At 42.3% G+C, this 19,497-nt stretch overlaps 1 protein-coding gene across 2 annotated transcripts in view; it reads right to left on the reverse strand.

The window, feature by feature from the left end:
- Positions 1–19,497, reverse strand: part of ATRX (alpha thalassemia/mental retardation syndrome X-linked) — a 171,502-nt gene that overhangs the window by 122,555 nt on the left and 29,450 nt on the right. For both annotated transcript variants that reach the window (XM_015426440.1, XM_015426439.1), the window contains exons 3-5: positions 18,082–18,137; positions 12,484–12,536; positions 10,296–10,420 (exon numbers count right to left, since the gene is read on the reverse strand). In XM_015426440.1, coding sequence (XP_015281926.1) covers positions 10,296–10,420; positions 12,484–12,536; positions 18,082–18,137 — 234 coding nt within the window. The remainder of the gene's footprint in view (positions 1–10,295; positions 10,421–12,483; positions 12,537–18,081; positions 18,138–19,497) is intronic.

Raw genomic sequence — 19,497 nt, forward strand, 5'->3', positions numbered from 1 at the left:
ATCTCAGTACACTTGGACATCTGGGCCATTCTACCAGATATGAAAGATGACCACTGGAATATTACATCTTCGACTTTACCTACATACAGAATTGAATATCCACACCTATTCACAGGAATACAGTAATGTACCACTTACATAGCAGCTTAATCATGTTGTTTTTAATCCCAACATTCACAGTAAATGTATACATTACTGTCAGCGAGCTGCCATCTCTCGGGGACGTGTCCCTCTTCCCTCCCTCCCCGTGTTATTCTCTTCTGGTATGCAACTGTAACTGCCAAGCTTCTCCTACAGGTGGATGACGGAGTGTTATGTCTTCTTGCTCTGCTTCATTAGATTCCCGTGTGAACTGACCTTGTGTTTATGATATGAGCCGTTGGAGTTCTCAGGCTGCATCGCGCCTTTTCTAATCAACTCCCCTGCGAGGGAATTGAGCCCATTGGGTTAACCAAGTTTGAAGTTCCTATATTATACTGCCCCTGTGTATTGTATTCATTCTGGACAATTTCTGTATGTTCATGACTAACCATGCTTTGGAAATAAATCTTACTTCTTTGGAACGTGGGTTTGTTCTCCTGCTTGGGAGACCTCCCATTAACACAGAATTTATTCAGTGAATTGATTTTGAAGACCTGTTCAAACTTTGTGGGTTTTCTACTTCTCTCACTATCGATCTACCCATGGATCAATTGAACAGAGAAGAGGCTGTGGCTCACTGGCAGAGCATCTGCTCGGTATGCAGAAGGTCCCAGGTTCAATCCCCAGCATAAATTCAACTGGTTAATTCTCCTTGCTTAAATGCAATAAAAGTGTTCAAGGACGACCAGTGAAAAATCTCCTAGAGCTGAACACCTTTCCCAGGTATATGGAAGTTTCAATTTCGCCAGTTCAGTGTAGTGGTTAGGAGCACGGACTCTAATCTGGAAGAACCAGGTTTGATTCCCCCACTCCTCCACTTGCAGCTGCTGGATGACCTTGGGAAAGCCATGGTTCTGTCAGGGCTGTTCTCTCAAGGACAGTTCTGAAAAGAGCTCTCTCAGCCACACCTACCTCACAGGGTGTCTGTTGTGGGGAGGGGAAGGGAAAGGAATTTGTAAACCGCTCTGAGACTCTGAGTGAAGGGCGGGTTATAAATCCAATCTCAAAACAAAAAAAGAAAAAATATACATAAATACACATAAAAGGGAGATTCTGGCTATGTCATTTTAATCATTATTTTTGATATCTTATTATATTCTAGAAATTCTTATTTTTTCCCACCATACAATTATATTTTATTAATAGTCACATCTATAATTCTTAGTTTCTTGATTCTTTTTGTTTCGGTTAGAGGTCCAGGCATTTTAGTTATTATTTTCTTCTATCCAATCTTAAAATCTTGACCAAATGTTTTCAAAGTCTTCTTTATTATTTCCTCTTAATATCATAGTCAATTTGTCCATCTCAGCAGTTTCCAATATTTTGGCTATAATTTATTCTTTTGTAGGTACTTCCATTCTTCTCCAATATTTCGCATACAATATCCTTGCTGCTGTTAGGAAATGTACAAGAAGGGGGACCCGTGATACTCGCGGGGGGAGGGAAAAGCTCCACAGGAGAAGAAGGAAGCAGCAGCAAGTGAACCTTCTTCCCTTCCCCCCCCCCGTCCCCGGCACCCATGGCGAGGTCCGTACCCCTCCAAGCCTTCTCCCTCCTCCCCCCCAGCACCACCGGCAAGGCATCACCGGCCCGCCGAACTTTCTCCCTCCCCCCTCCCCCCTCAGCAGCGCTGGCAGCAAGGCCTCGCCGGCCTGAGGCCTCACCGGCCTGGCAAGCTTTCTCGCCCCTCCAGCGGTAGCAAGGCCGGAGCTCGGCCCACCAAACTTTCTCCTTCCCCCTTGGGCGGCGGCCCACCAACCGATATTTATTTCTTGTTCTTTAAATATTCCTGTTGGTTTTAATTCATTTTTCTCGTCTAATAAATCTTCATCTCAACAGCACTTTTTTTGGAAAAGGTTAGGATTTGTAAAACCTTCAAGTGGTGAGACCCATTTGGGTGTCTTGGTACAAAACAATTTTTTAACATTTCCCCATACCTTCAATAAGGATTTTCTAATCATGTGTTGTTTAAAATATTTATGAGAATCTGATTTTCCATACCACATATGGGCGTGCCAACACAATAAAAGATAATGTTCCTCTAAAGTTAAAAGTCTAGTATTTTCTAATAATATCCACTCTTTTATCCAAACCAATGCTGCCGCTCTATAATATAAAAGCAAATCTGGTATAGCAAATCCAGCTCTTTCTGTGGCATCTTGTAAACTTTTCATCTTTATTCTTGTTTTTTTATTTTGCCATATAAATTGTGATATGGCTTTCTCCAGTCCTTTGAAGTACTGTTGATTTCGTAATATTGGTATTGTTTGAAATAAAAAGATCATCTTGGGAAGACTATTCATCTTAATTGTGGCTACTCTACCCATCAAAGATATTGCCATTTTTGTAAGTCCTTTTTAATTTCCGTCATGAGTTCTGTATAACTATCTTTCATCAAAGAGCTGCATCTGCTTGTCATTTTTATTCCCAAATATTTCATTTTTTGTTATTCAAATCCTGATTCCTCTTGCAATTGTTTCACTTGATCTTTAGTCATATTTTTGTTAACATTTTCGTCTTATTTAGATTAATCTTCAATCCAGACACCCTCCCATAATTTAACGATGTGGTTAATAACTTTGTAATTGAATACAATGGATTCTCTAGAATAAATACCAAGTCATTCGCAAATGCTTGTAATTTATATTCTTCTCCTCTTATTTTAACTCTTCTGATGGTTCTGTCCTCTCTGATCATATTGTTGAGTATTTCAAGTACAGATATAAATAATAATGGTGAGAGTGGACAACATTGTCTAGTTCCCTTTTGTATTTCAATGTATTGTAATAAGTCTCTGTTAATAAGAATCCCCGCTTGTTGTTTAGTATAAATTGCTTATATCATTGTGAAGAATTCTGTGCCACATTGTAAATAACTGTTCCAGCATAAAACTCTGACACTGTCAAAAGCTTTTTCAGCATCTAAAAAGATTAAAGCCATTTGTTCTCAAAATATTCAATCACATTTAACACTGTCATTACATTATTTCTGAGCAGTCGTCTTGGTAAAAAAACCCTGCTTGGTCCTGATGGATTATCTGTACCAATTTTTTTTTTCAATCATGCTGCCAGAATAGAAGCATAGATTTTAAAGCTAGTGGAGGTGATGGTATTCCAGCTGAGCTATTCAAAGTCTTAGAAGATGATGCTGTTAAAGTGCTACACTCAATTTGCCAGCAAATTTGGAAAACGCAACAGTGGCCACAGGATTGGAAAGGTCAGTATACATTCCAATCCCAAAGAAGGGCAATGCCAAGGAATATTCAAACTATCGCACAATTGCACTCATATCACACGCTAGCAAGGTCATGCTCAAGATCCTACAAGCTAGGCTTCAACAGTACATGGATAGAGAACTGCCAGAAGTACAAGCTGGGTTTCGAAGAGGTAGAGGAACTAGAGATCAAATTGCCAACATTCGCTGGATTATGGAGAAAGCAAGAGAGTACCAGAAAAACATCTACTTCTGCTTCACTATGCTAAAGCTTTTGATTGACTGTGTGGATCACAACAAACTATGGCAGGTCCTTAAAGAGATGGGAGTACCAGACCACCTCACATGTCTCTTGAGAAACCTGTATAAGGGCCAAGAAGCAACAGTTAGAACCGGATATGGAACAACTGATTGGTTCAGCATAGGAAAAGGAGTACAACAAGGATGTTCATGAAATTAAAAGACGCCTGCTCCTTGGGAGGAAAGCGATGGCGAACCTAAACAGCATGATAAAAAGTAGAGACATCACCCTGCCAACAAAAGTCCGCATGGTCAAAGCAATGGTATTCCCAGTAGTCATGTATGGCTGCGAGAGTTGGACTATAAGGAAGGCCGAGCGCCGAAGAATAGACTCTTTTGAACTATGGTGCTGGAGAAGACTCTTGAGAGTCCCTTGGACTGCAAGAAGATCAAATCAGTCAATCCTAAATGAAATCAACCCTGACTGCTCCCTGGAAGGCCAGATAATGAAACTGAAGCTCAAATACTTTGGCCACCAAATGAGAAGGGAGAACTCACTGGAGAAGACCCTGATGCTGGGAAAGATTGAAGGTCAGAGAAGACGGGGACGGCAAAGGATGAGATGGTTAGACAGTGTCATAGATGCAACGAACACAAAATTGAGCAAACTTCAGAGGACAGCGGAAGACAGGAGGGCCTGGCGGGAGCTGGTCCATGGGGTTGCGAAGAGTCGAACCCGACTGTGCGACTGAACAACAAAAAATTTAATAATGAGATTGGTCTATCATTTTTAATTTCTTTTTTATCTGAATTTTCTTTATGTATCAAAGTTATTAATGCCTCATTCCATGTTCCCAGTATTTTACCATCTATTTTAGTGGCAATATTAACTGTTCTTCAAAGACAAGATAAAATTCTGCTGGCAAGCCATCTGAACCTGGAGTTTTTCCTTTCCGTTGCTTCTTTAATGCCTCTGTTATTTCATGCGTAGTTATTTGTTCATTTAAAATTTCCTTTTGTTCTTCTGTAAATTTAATTGAGTTTGGTTCCTGCAGGAAGTTATGAATCTTTTCTATTGTAGCTTCTCCTTTTTGATATCTTTCTATAAAAATTCTCAATGATTTTCTTTGTGTCATTGGGTATACTCTTTTCATTTCTTCTGTACCTTTTATAATTTTATATTCTTTTTATCTTTTTCTTTCCTTATATTTATATAATATATATTTATATATTTATTTATAGCATTTATATGCTAGCCACCTAGTTGGTTTGTTAGCATTTTCAAAAATGTTTTGTTTGGCATACATGATTTTTTTTGGCTATTTCTTCTGACAGCAGACAGTTCATTTGATGTTGTAAAAGTTTTAGCTTCCCTCTTAATTGGTTTGCTAGTGTCTTGTTTTAGATTTTTTTCTTGTTTCTTAATTTGTTCCTTAATTTGTTTAAACTTTTCCATTCTTTGTTTTTTTTAGGTAGCTAATTCTCTAATTACCCATCCTCTGCATATGCCTTGAATGCATTCTATACTGTTCTAATAGATACATCTGGTTGGATGTTTTGTTCAAAGAAGATTTGAAATTCTTTTTTTGTTTCTGTTGCAAACTGTATTTTTTAATAAAAACCTATTGAGAGTCCATCTATTTTTCTTTGGAGCATCCTGCAATATAAGAGGGTTAGGATCTGCAAATGTTGCTGGTAGGATTTCTGCTTGGACTTGGTCGCCAGCCATCCGGATTGCCGGAAAAAGAACAACGAGGCCGCCGGAAAGGAAGAAAGACTATGCCGCATGGGTGCTGGTAGGATATCCCCTCCCCAAGAGAATTGTGGCCCTAGTTAGGTACTAACTACGTAGTAGTTCGCTGTAAACCGCTCTGAGACCCATTAGGGGTCATGGGCAGTATATAAATCCCATGTAAATAAAAACTAAATTAAAAAAATTCTATTATGTCATTTATAGTTGTTGACGAGATCCAACAGATGTCTGTCCTGAACCATGACTTATGTCTTGCTGAGTAAGAAGTGTAGTCTTGTTTCTTTGGATTTCTGGTCTTCCAAGCATCGATAGCTATATTCTTCTGCAAGTTGTAGAAACGTGTTGGGTAATTCATTACCATGTTTTTGTTTTCCAGTATTTGTTTTTCTATCTACATATCTGTCAAAAACAGCATTATAGTCTCCAATTAGACAGATTTCATCATAACTTTGTTTGGAGATAAATTCTTGAAGTAACTTGTAATATTTTTCTTGGTGTTGATGAGATGCATATATATTTATAATTAGGGTTGTTTTACCTTTGTATTTGAACTATCAATATTCTTCCATCTTTAGAGCTATATGTTAGTTTTGGATATAAGTATTCTTTCACATATGTCACTACCTCTCTCCTTTTTTTTTCTTTGCCTGAAAATATAATTTCCCCCCCAAGTTTTTTATTCTCCAAAATTTTTTGCTCAGAGTCCTCTATATGAGTCTCTTGAAGACATATAATATCTAGTTGCATCTTCTTTCATTGTTGGAAAACCCGTCTTCATTTTTGAGGTGCATTCAATCCATTAACATTTACTGAGATTATCTTAATTTTACTTTCGTCCATCTTTCTTTTGTGTTTTGTTATCACCTTTTTCTTCAGTTTAAGTCTTGCAACCCTCGGGGATATTGTAGTCTTTCCAGTTGCTCCTTTTGTTTCTTGTTTCTCTGCTATTTCCACCCTGCCCACATTAAAAAGAATCTACCTTATTCACAACTACTACGATTACGAAGAAACTGCAGTGAGGCAAATGATTTTAAGAGACAGGCAGGCATTCTAATGAACCAACTTGCCAATAGGGGCTACACATACAGAAACCTAGAGAGAGCTTATTACAGAGCTTACAATATGCCCAGAACATCTTTACTCACAATCAAAGAGTAGATAGGATGATTATACCTCTTACTTACAATAGCACGTTTAAACCAGTAAAGACTATTATTAACAAATATTGGCACCTTTTATCAAACATACCTAGATGCCAGAAGCCTTCCCTGTTCACAACCCGGAGAGCAAGGAATCTCAGGGATGCACTGGTTAGAAGCAGGCTCCCCGAAGTGAAGGACACCAGCTGCATGAGGGGGAGTCAGATTCCGAAAGGTTTTTTTGCTTGTGGTAAATGTTCTATGTGTAATTGTGCTGAGGCTAAGAAGTCATTTCAAAATACTGCCAAAACAAAAACCTTTTTTATTAATACGTTTTGCAACTGCCAAAGCAAAGGAGTGATCTACTGTATCCAATGTCCATGTGGTAAATTGTATTTGGGTCAAACATCTAGACCTGTAAAAGTCAGAATAGGGGAACACCGAAGCTGCATTAGATTGCATAAGCGTTCTGCACCATTAGTGAACCATTTTCGGGACTTGGGACATACGGATAAACAGCTAAAATTTTGCATTATTGAGACTGTACAGACTACCAATCTGAACATGTGCAGAGTGCTCCTGAGGATTCACCAACTGCAGACGTGGGCTCCTTTGGGATTGAATGAAGAAGTGGACTGGACTTGCTGTTTGTGAACATCTATAATTGTTTTCTGTCAATTCTTTGTGCTGACCTGTTCCCCCCTCCCCCCGTGCTGCTCCCAATCTCCCTATCCTCTGCACTCCCTCCCATCTTGTATCTCTCCTGGCTGACATTGTGCAATGTAAGTAGGTGATTGCATCACCCCAGGTTCACTATATATGGAAGCCATTACAGCAGCTAGTAACAGAATCTTTACCTTGATGGAGGGACACACATTCAGACCTATGAAATCTCTGTTACCAGGTTTGTTGGCCAATTCAATTATTTTATTTTAATTTGGGGTTAAATTTATTATACAATTCGATTTACTATAAAAATTTCACAATTTCATTTCATTTCTTTTTAATTTAGAATAATTGGTGGAATTGATATGGCTATACCTATGGCCCATCACTAATACCAGTTATACAATTACAAATATACAAGGTAATTTTATCTTTGAAAGAATCATTTTTCAATCAATAATGATTTTATATACATTTGTAAGTAAATAATGAAGTTTCTCTTCTTTCCCCCATTTTTATAATCTCAGGAAACAACATCTGGTTTAAATATATGAGCACTAAAGATCTTGTATAAAGGTCTATGAATGTGTGTCTATACTATATTGATAATTGTGACCACTGAGGGGCCAAAACGCGTTTGGTCTTCAGTAGGAAAGTGTTTACCCATCATATGTATTAGTATTTGATAAGTTTTTATAAGTCTGATACTTAGATAAAGATTTTTACCTGTATCAACAGAAGTACAGTGTCCAGATCATGTGAAGTGATGGTATTGCTTTACTCTGCTCTGGTTAGACCTCACCTAGAGTATTCTGTTCAGTTTGGGGCACCACAATTTAAGAAGAATATAGGCAAGCTGGAACGTGTCCAGAGGAGGGCAATTAAGATGGTGAGGGATCTGGAGACCAAGTCCTATGAGGAAAGGCTGAAGGAGATGGGTGTATTTAGCCTGAAGAGGAGACAACTGAGAGGTGACATGATAACCATCTTCAAGTATCTGAAGGGCTGTCATATAGAGGATGGTGCAGAGTTGTTTTCTGTTGCCCCAGAAAGTCAGACCAGAACAAACAGCTTGAAATTAAATCAGTAGAGTTTTCAGCTAAACATTAGGAACAACTTCCTGACAGTTGGAGCAGTTCCTCAGTGGAACAGGCTTCCTTGGGGTGGTGGTGGGCTCTCCTTCTTTGGTGGTTTTCAAGCAGAGGCTAGATAGTCATCTGACATCAATGCTGATTCTGTGAACTTAGGCAGACCACGAGAGGGAGGGCAGGACGGGTTGCCTCAGTGCTCAGTTCTCGTGGCCCTTCCTTACATGCCCTGGGAAATGCAGATCGCCACTTTGCCCGTCACTCCCTTTCTGCCCCCACCCCATCACTCTTTCTGCCCCGTCACTCTCCCGGCCTCCCACCTACTTCCCCCCTCCCACAGCAGCAGTGGCAGCATCCCCTCTCCAGGAATCACAACTGATTGCCCAAATACAGAGCTCAGTCCCTCTTAGGGCTGCCAGCTGTGTTGGGAAATTCCTGGAGATTTGGGAGTGGAGCCTAGGGAGGATGAGGTTTGCGCTTGGAAGTGACCTCAAAAGGGTATAATACCATCAACTCCACCCTTCAAAGCAGCCATTTTCTCTGGGGGAACTGATCTCTGTCATCTGGAGATCAGTTGTAATTCCAGGAGATTTCCAGCCCTCACCTGGAAAGCAACATTCGTTCCCCTGGAGGAAATGACTGCTTTGGAGGGTGGAGTCTATGGCGTTATATCTTTCTGAAGTCCCTCCCCGCCTCAATCCCCACCATCCCCAGGCTCCACCCCTCAAATAACCAGGAATTTCCCAACCTGGAGTTGGCATCCCTATCTCCTTCCCACCCAACAGCCCACCTATCTTTATCTGCCCCTTTGCCTTCAGCTTTCCATCTCCTTTCCTCCTCCAGTTTCTACTGAGGAAAACTATGGTCTTTCTCCACAGTGGAGACTAAAGCAGTTTACATTATTCTCTCCTCCTTTTTATCCACACAACAACCCTATGAGGTAGGTTAGGCTGTAAGTATGTGACTAGCCCAAAATCACCCAGTGAGCTTCCACAGAAAGATGGAGATCTAAACCTGGGTCTCACAAACCCTACTCTGAAGCTCTGACCATTATACTACCCTGACTTTCATAGGGTGGCTGCTGTTGAACAGTAGCAAGCAGCCAGGCCTAGTTGAATCATGCAAGTCAGGTGGTATCAAGTCACCCAGAGGGTGCTGCTAGGTCGAAGTTTGCCAGTCTCTAGGTGGGACCTGGAGATCCCCCAGAATTACAAATGAACTCCAGACAATACTGAACTCTAGTTCTATCCCCCTGGAGAAAATGGGTGGACTCTGTGTCATTATATCCAGCTGAGGCCTCTCCCCTCCTCAAACTTTGCACTCCTCAGACTTCATCACAGAATCTCCAGGAATTTCCCAACCTGGAGAGGGCAATCCTAGTCCCAGGCCTGGCTCCAAAATAGGCCTGGAAAGTGCCCTGCCCCCTCCTTGCCTTTTTAACCCAACCCCCTGCTATTTAGTCATTCATACTGGATGAGGAATTCTCCCCAATCCCAGGTCCAGTTCTGCTTTTGCTTCCTCTCCTCTCTGTCTCTCTCTCTTAGTCTCAAGGCCTGGCTCCAAAATAGGCCTTGAAAGTGCCCTGCCCCCTCCCCCTGCCGTTTTAACCCAACCCCCTGCTATTTAGTCATTCATACTACAGGACAAATCCTCCCCAATCCCAGGTCTCGTTCTGCTTTTGCTCCCCTCCCCCCGACTATCTCACTGTTGATGCAATGGGGCCTGGAGTAGATCCCTGCAGCGGCCATTTCAAAGTGTATGGGGGGGACTCAACCCTTCCTGAGTTTTTTTTTTTTAATTGGATTTTTCTGCAGACCCACAGTCCCGAGTCTGTAGAAAAACCTGTTGAGAGTATGCCCTCTATCAGCCAAAATAAGCATCCACACATAGGGGACAGCTGAGAATTGGATTTTAATAGACATAACATTCTTGATGCAATTGTTTTTAAGAATGTAGCATGTTATTCATGTTAAAGTGTCTATGAACAATTACAAAATAAAACTAAGAATTTTAGAAGTAAGCAATTTTCCAGTACTTATCTTTTGAACTAGTTACCTTTAGGCAAGCTTTTCATATCAACATCATTTTCTGAGTTTTCATTGGAAACATCTTGATTCAGCGTTTCATCTACGGGTTGCTCATCATCTGAGCCGACATATTTTGTTACAACTGTAGGTTTCCTGCATGAGTATCAAAATAAAGATTTTTATCACATTGGTACATATTGCTTTAACAAGCAGACACCTCGGACCTTATGCAATACATGGTCTTCCATGATTTGTGACTGTAGCCTGAGAAAAATAAGATTAGAATCTCACGTTATTAACACAGGACCAGGTAAAACTGAATTTTGAGAAGTGCAAAATGGTGAACCTTTGGAAATACAACTTCCACTTACACAGTGTTGGAAAAATTAAACTGAGGAGAGATATATTTAAGTTATTCTTGAAAACTTATTCTCAGCTCAAAAGCAAACTGATCATTATTAATGATTCAACATCTATATGTGCCCCCTCTTCCAGCTGGTGTGGAGTTTCAAGCTGGGGTGTCACCAGTATGCTGATGACACCCAGTTGTATCTGTTGATGGGCAGCCACCCGGACACCGCCCCACAAAATCTGGCTCAGGGACTGGAGGCTGTGGTGGAATGGATGAAAAAGAGCCAACTGAGACTGAAGCCAACTATGAGAGTGTTTCTGTGGCTGGGTAAGGGGGATTCAGGGTCGGGATACCAACTCCCCACTCTTGACGGTGTGCCTCTAATACTGGCACCAACTGTCAGGTGTTTGGTCATGGTTCCGGATGCCTCCTGATCAATTGAGGTCCAGATCACCCATGTTGCCAAGCTGGCGTTCTTCCAGCTATACCAGGTAAGGCAACCGGTCCCTTTCCTGTCTTGCTCTGACCTAGCCACAGTAATCCATACAACGGTCACCTCCAGACTGGATTACTGTAATTTGCTCTATGCTGGGCTACCCTTGAGATTGACCCAGAAACTCCAGCTAGTCCAGAATACAGTGGCGCAGGTCTGAACTGGAACATCATGGACAACACATATTCAACCAGTGCTCTGTCAGCTGCAGTGGCTCCCAGTGGAGTACTGAGTCAGGTTCAAGGTTTTGGTACTGACCTTTAAGGCCCTAAGCAGTCAGGGACCCACATATCTTCAAGACCGCCTCCTCTAATATGTCCCCCAAAGTGCATTATGCTCTACAGAGAACAACCTACTGGTGATCCCCAGCCCAAAAGATGTCTGACTGTCCTCGACCAGAACCAGGGCCTTTTTAGCCCTGGCTCTTACCTGGTAGAACTCTCTGCCGAAAAACATCCATGCCCTGCAGTACCTAATATAATTCACCAGGGCTTGCAAGGCAGAGATGTTCCACCAGGCTTCTGATTCATGATAGCGGTGGGTACCATCCTATCTGGCACTCTCTTCCCCCCCCCCCCCCTGCTTCCTCTCTTACCTTCTCTGCTAGACAGTGATACAACTTGAAACTTTGATGTTTTAGCACCGTCTGAGGATGTTTTAGTCATATTTATTTAACTGTTGGAATTGTTTTACTAATTTATTAATGTTTTTATTGTCATTCACTGCCCTGAGCCCTGTATATTCAGGGAAAGGTGGTCTATAGAAACAACAAAAGAACAAAAGAAAATACCATAATTAATGCATCTGAATATTTCTGTTGTAGCACTTCATAACACAGCTCTCATGGATCTACCAAGAAAGACAGCTGCACTAGGGATGGGCACGAACCACGTTTCTGCAGTTCCGTTCATGGTCCAGCCTATATGAACCGGGAGGTTGATTCACAAACTGAGCCAGTTCGTACGGGTTCGTGACCCATGCTCTCTGCTCCCTGTGAAAAACTGTGGGATGCAGAAAGCAGAAGTTTAAATAACTGGGCCATTTAAACCAAACAGCTGAGCACCACTCCGCCGCTCAGTTGTTTGGTTTAAATGGCTTGTAGCTGAACTCAAGAAAGACTCTTTAAGCAGCTGAGGTACGTGACGCAAACTGCTCCGCATGGCTCATTAAAAGGGGCTTTCTTGGGAAGCAAGCCCCATGAACCTCCACAAAGTGCCTTAAAATATCATGGAGGTTCATGGCTGGGCAGCAGTTTTGCAAACCACAAACTGGCCAAAATTCATAACGAACAAAGGTTTGTGCCCACTCCTAAACTGCACCCTTCTGACTCAGACTGGTAATTCAGATGGTTAAGCAGCATGTCAAACTAACCTTTTAGAACGTGATGATCCTAATGATTTCGATTTTTCAGAAGAGCTACTACCCTAAAAACGAAAGGGAAAAGTTGCAATTACAAACCTCTTTATAAGAAATCAGAAACATTTCTTCCCTATGTGTGCAAATCAACTTGACTAATACTTCATGTGTAATTTAAGAAAAAAGTTCAGTAAGATTGTATGCTTCAAAGACAAGAAGATCAGAGGAAGAACAGGAAGCAGAGAAGCAGCACCCGCTGTTTCTGGTTTCAGGAAAGCTAAACTTAATTTCATTTGTACTGGGTTTTTTTTTTAATTTTATTTTTATTTTTATTTATTTATTTATTGGTATAGTGGTTAAGAGCAGTAGGTATAGTGGTTAAGAGCAGTAGGATTCTAATCCAGAGAAGTGGTTTCAATTCTCCACTCCTTCACACAAAGCCAGCTGGGTGACCTTGGGTCAGTCACAGCTCTCAGAGCTTTCTCAGCACACCAAGAAGTCTAGCTCACCTAAAAAGAGTTAGACCTTCAGCTGCCAGACAATCCTCGGATCTCCTGGCTATACAACACACACTGCAATACAATTATTATTTTTGGGAGCTGCACTGGGTGTCAAGTCTGGCTGAAGAATGGGATAAAATACAAAGTATGTCTTCAAATACAATGAACTGACACACAGAAATTAAGTGCAATTTATTAATGCAGAGAGATCTTATTTTGAAAATGTACAACAGATTAAAACCCTCTTAAAGCTTGTTTCCAGATATATTAATGATGTACCACAGATGCAAGAAGCTTGTGCGTGAACAAATGTCATACTGGAATGGAAACTATCATAAGCGTACATTTATATTAACTATGTCATCTGCATGAATAAGATGAACTTCAGGCCAGAAAAGTCCCAGCACATTAGGGGAGCATATCCCAAAGTCTTAATCCCAAACAAGATCCTAATTTATATGCCTAATTGAGGTGGGATTAAAAGAGTAGTTATTTTACTTTACTTTATGAAACAAATAAATTCTGAAGTTTATCATAAAGGGCCAGGACTGACAAAACACTAGCTCCTTGTTGTTAAGAGCCAGCCTTGAGGATGTATACTGTGTACCCAAAGCTCCTCTTCTTCTTGAAGCCTGCTTTCACTACACTGAGAAAAAATATGTTGGCACTCTCACCATATAAAGTTACGTTTAACCAGGATCTGAAACTGCAGTTTAACATACAGGGTCTGGTTTCTAGATTACAGTACTGTGGCCTTCCTATTACTGTATGTTCCTACTATATAATTTCTGCATTGTTTAATGTATCACGTACATTAAAATAGGAACCAGGGCTGAGTTTAATTTGGGAGCGTGTCCCTCAATTTTAGCCAAATAGAAAGGGAGATCTGAAAGAAACAAATTAAATAGAGAGGGGGCTAAAACGCAACCCTGCTTTACACCCATGGTCACAGGAATTTTATGTGTTAAAGAGCCTCTGTCATCAAATCTAACCTGACAAGTGTTAGAGACATTAAATTTCCACAACAAAAGCAGAAGGTGTTGGTCAAGATCCAATTTGTGCAATTTTCCCCACAGAGTCTGTCTAACGACTGAGTCGAGGGCTCTACGGAGATCAATAAATGCAACATATAGCTTGCCTCTAGGGTGCCGGAGATATTTTTCAGTTAAAGTAGAGTGGTTTGTTACAAACCCAATTTGCTCTCTCCCTGGTAAATTATGAGATAATTTCTTAAGAAGATGTTTAGCATAAACTTTCCCTAGAATAGACAAGAGACTAATGGGTCTGTAGTTCTCTCTAGGTTGTTAGGGTCACCTTTTTTGAAAATCGGAATTATTATGGAATTTAACCATGATTCTGGTAAAGTACCAAATTTATCAATTAATGTAAAGAGGCGTGCAAGAGAATGAGAGCACCATTCAATATTGTTCTTCATGAGCTCAGCAGATAGGCCATTGGGGCCCGGGGCTTTACCAGATGTAAGACTAGAAATGTGCTCATATATCTCCTCATGCAAGACAGGAGGCCACTCTGGCACATCGAAAGGTAGCACATTACTCGTTGATTCAGCTACAAAAAGATTATTGAACAAGTTAGTATCGTAAGTGACCCATTTCTGGGGGGAACTGAGCTAACATTAAGGACTCCCAACTGACGTTTAAAGCCTGTGACCAAGGACCAGAAAGCACTGTTGTTATTACTTTTGATTGTGTGAAATAGCTAGGTCCATTTCTCCATGGCAAAGATATGTTTCTTTTGGGCTAGCAGCAGTTGACATTCCCTCCTCATTTTGCAATAAACAGAAGGGATCCAAGGTAAAGGGCCAGTACTCATCTGCCGAAAAAATTGGTCCAATCTATTTTAGCTAGGTGACATTCAGCATCAAACCAGGATAGGAATTAGTTGAACATTTCACATGTTTACAGTCAAATGGTTGGGCAAATCGCTGAGTTTATCAACAACAGAATTATAAACTAAGAGAACCTCTGTTAGTGATTTAGTACAGGATAGCTTTTGGTTTAGTTGCATCCCAATATCACTATACATCCATTGTTGAATCTGGGTTGAAAGGGGTGAGGTCCAACAGGGAAATCAGTATTTTCAGCACTAAACAGAGGAGACCTATCTGAGATACAGCTCATCCTAAAAGTCAACAACATAAGAGAATGGTCACTTCAAATTCAGGGGACAGAAGAAGGAGGAGGAGGAGGAGGAGATTGGATTTATACCCCACCCTTCACTTGGAATCTCAGAGCGGCTTACAAACTCCTTTCCCTTCCCCTCCCCACAACAGACACCCTGTGAGGTGAGTGGGGCTGAGAGAACTCTGACACAAACTGCTCTTTCAGGAACAGCTGTGCCAGAGCTTGTGACTGATCCAAGGTCACATCAGCAGGTGCAAGTGGAGGAGTGGGGAATCAAACCCGGTTCTCCCAGATTAGAGTCCGCACACTTAACCACTACACCAAACTGGTTGAATTCCACACAAAGGTCCACCAGATGACGTCCAGTCTCATTTATAACTAGGTCTTTAGATTGCCTAGAGACTAAGAATGGGAGAGTTGTGTGGTCCTCATCTCCCCAACTCAACAAATTGCCTAACTGATCATTGACCCCAATCTTACATTAAGATCACCAGCTAAAAGAAGAGCAGCCTCAGGAAATTTCTCCAAAAGCATTTTCAAATAGACACTCAGTGACTTCCAAGCAGATGTGGAAGTACTGTTATCAACAAAAGGAGCAAAGTAAAGATTAACTAATAATATCGGCAGATCCTTAATAGCAATATAAAATGCCTGAGCCAATGTTTGATAAATTATTAAACAAACACAGACCAGCCTTAAACCAGCCCCTTATATTCGTTTTCAATGCAGGAAGTGTTGAATCCAGATTTCTATAAGCCAAATCCTATTGCACTGTGTATTGGATGCTCCATCCTGTTGATTGTATTTGACTTTCACTATGTAATCTGCCTTGAATCTCAGTGAGAAAGGCAGACTATAAATAATGTAAATAAATAAATAAATAAATAAAAGCCGGATTTGTTCCAGAGGAAAAATGTGAACGGTGGCGGTGGGAGCGGTGGCGCAGGCAATACGACGCCTGCAGGTAACATCTGTAGCGGACAGCCTTAATGGCTGTTCGAATCCCCACCGCGGTCGGGCTGAGCCCCCGACCCTCGTCCCAGCTCCCGCCAACCCAGCGGCTCGAAAGTAATTAACAAGTAGACAAATGGGTACCTGCCCTAGGTGGCAGGGAGGCACCCTCCTCCTGGTTCCATGCCAGGAGTGCGGTTGGATGGCGGCGGCGGCAGCAGGCAGCGGCAGGCGAGAGCAATGGCGGCCGGGCGACGACGGAGCAGTGGCGATCCTGGAGGCGGCGACCAGAGCGAGCGGAGGCGGATGATGCAGCAGCGAAAAGGGCGCAGCACGGCTGGAGCCGAATGGACGTAGAGCCGGAAGCTGCGCCCGAAGCAACTGCGCATCGACGGAAGCCAGCAGAGCCTACCGGAGATGGTCGCAACATCGCCAACATCGCCAGGACCGTCAGGAACAAACGAGGCCACCAGGAGAAGAAATGGAAGAAGATCTGCCGCATGGGTGCTGGTAGTGAACCCTCCCCCCGATAAATTGTGACCCTAGTTAGGCCTACACTACGCAAGTAGACTACTGTAAACCGCTCTGAGACCCATTAGGGGCTATGAGCGGTATAGAAATCGAAATAATAAATAAATAAATAAATAAACTCCTGAGACCTGCTCTGAACTTTTAAACTGTGATAAAGAGGGAGTCAATTTAACAGCTGCATTGGTCCAACACTAGTCTCAAGGAATAGAAGCAAAGGGAAATACAAAATTCATTACAGACATGGGCATTCATTCACCAAATATTTTCCAATTAATTTACAAGTATATATTCCCCTGTTTAAGCAAATGCATGCAAGCTATCACAGCAAGTAAAGGTGTCTGCACCAAATAATACCTTATTACTGCTTTGTATAGAGTAATTAGTTTGATTTTGGTGAACATCATGGGCATTTTGTGAAGTTAAAGAATACTTTGCAAATGTGTAGACATTTCTATTCTTGCTAATTCTTATACCTGATGTTTTAATATTACAGAAGATAACAAAAATAAAGTGTTTTATTTTAATACGCTGTGACCTGTAGATGTTAATTTACAGTCACTATCTCCCAGCAAACTTCCAAAAGTACCTGCCCAAGAACAATAATGATTTAAAAAGGAGCGTGGACCAGTTTCCACACTATGGCTGCGGTCACACGGAGCATTAGCCACGCTACAGAGACGGAAGATAGGCGGATTTTCCAGGCGTGATCACACCGCCACATCTGGGAAGCGTAGAGCTCCCATGGCTCACCCGAGGCGTCCCGCCGAAGATGCAGCTTAAAAAACTAGTACCCCCGAGGTACTAGTTTCCGGAAACCGCGGGGCAAGGGCGGGCGTATGATCGCGCGCCCGCCTATGTCCCCTTGCAAAAAGTTTTTTCCCCCAAGTCTCCACGGGATGCGCACAAGCACCCAACGGCGCATGCGCACACCTCCCTCCCTCCCGCAGTGTATGGCTTACTTCTAAGGAGACCTGGGGGGGGGGCACTTTCCAGCTGCTGCACCGCTTCTCCCGGCTGTTGCCTTCTCTGTTCGCACTCCCCCCTCCCCGGACATGCATGCACGCGCAGAGCCCCCTCCTCTTTTCCGTACCCCCCCACACCTGGCTCGGCCGGCTCGAAAGGAACTCTCTGCACCGGGCGGCAGAGGGGGAGGTGCAGGGGGGGGCGTGGCAGGGGGCCCCGGCTGAAGCTCCTCCTGGAGGAGACTGGACGGAGGACACAGTTTGCATTCCTCTGCAGCCCTGGAAGGGGTTAAACCCGCGGAGCCTTTTGCCAGTGAGGCCGCTTCTTTGCTGCGCCACAGGATTGTCCTGTAATCGGCACCTCCCCCCTAACCACGGGACCTCGACGAGACGTCTGATTGCGCAGCCGCGCGTTATTTTGTTCCGGAGCAAACAGCCACGCTCCCCCCCCCCCCGCATTTTCTGGCCTGCGTGACCGGGGCCAGAATTTCACTTTTAACCAAGTGTAACAGATTCTATTCTTACCTCTTCCCTGCTGTTTTCTGTTGGAGTTGGAATATTTCCAGGCATATTAACTTGATCTGTAGCAAACAAATGGGAAATATTCACATGTAGAAAGGGCTAGGGTTCCCCCACCCCCCAAAAAAGGACAGCAGTTATTTTTATTATTATGGCCACATTTAAAAACAGTACACAGGAGCATCTTCCACTGAAATTTCAGTCAAACTTGAAAATATTCCACCATCCACTAAACTGGGGTATGCCGAAGGTCAGAGTGACCAGTCACTCTCTGAGCAATTAAAACCAGCTTTAACCCCTCATCCAGTGCTGCACTAATCATTTTCTCATCAAAATGACAGCATCAGCAACCTTTCCTATGTGTTTCCTATTTCTCTCAAGCACAAACGCTCCCTTGCTCTGGATGGGAAAGAAGCATACTAATTACTGTTCCGTCCCCGTCCCCCCCCCCCCCCCTGCTGCTGTTTGCTTCTTCCAGGGAAAATACAGAGGTACCTGCGTGTTTTTCTCCTGCATGGCAAGTTACTACTGTGGTAGTGATAATGGTTTGCTTCACTGAAACAGCAGAGGAAAGATCTCCCCACGAGTACTGGAGTGGAGACCTTCTCAGAAATGCTTTAATTTTTGCATAAACTGCCATTTTGTGCCTGGCAGCTTCCAAGGCTCTTGGAAAAAAATTAAGCAGCTTCCAAAACATATTGTCTATCTTCTCCCACATTAGATTACATTCAAACCATACATGGAATAGCCAAGTATGTCCACCATGCTGTTGGTGCAGATAAAAAAATCCACAATGGGCCAGGGTCAGTGGGCTGCCGTGGGCCAGGTAGGTCTGAGCAACCCAAGTTCGAATCCCCATTTGCTGGTGTGACCTTGAGTCAGTCACATATGCTACCATATGGGTCTGTTGTGAAAACCCAATGGAGGAGAGGCAAATGATGTAAAACTACTTTTGGTCCCCCACTGGAGAGACAGGTGAGGCATAAATACAGGGTTGAAAAAGATACTTTTGCACAAATGAGGGAAAAATCTATATTTGGAGAAAACCATCAGATGTTGGGTGGTGGACCAAAAATGTACAAGCAAAACAAACCACAAGATCCATAGTTCTGTGCATCCTGATACAAAATACATACTTCTTTTTTAAAGTAGAAGGGTATCCATTTTTTTCAATAGGAGGTGCATACACATCACTAAAAAGATAAGTAATGCTTCACAGAGAGAACTTTCATATCTCACTGGACTGAGGTAAACATGTTTTTTTAGGAAAAGCCTAATGTACCATCAGGTACTCTTGTCCAGGAACTGCCAGGACTGTAAAATCATTTCTATGCTAGCACCTATTTAATCCTGAGCAATCATCAGAAGCTATGCACCATAACATCTGAAACTGTTTGAAACCTAGAAGCCAGAATTATATTT

Source organism: Gekko japonicus, unplaced genomic scaffold, assembly GCF_001447785.1.
Source record: "Gekko japonicus isolate JY-2015 unplaced genomic scaffold, Gekko_japonicus_V1.1 scaffold984, whole genome shotgun sequence".
Lineage (NCBI taxonomy): Eukaryota > Metazoa > Chordata > Lepidosauria > Squamata > Gekkonidae > Gekko > Gekko japonicus.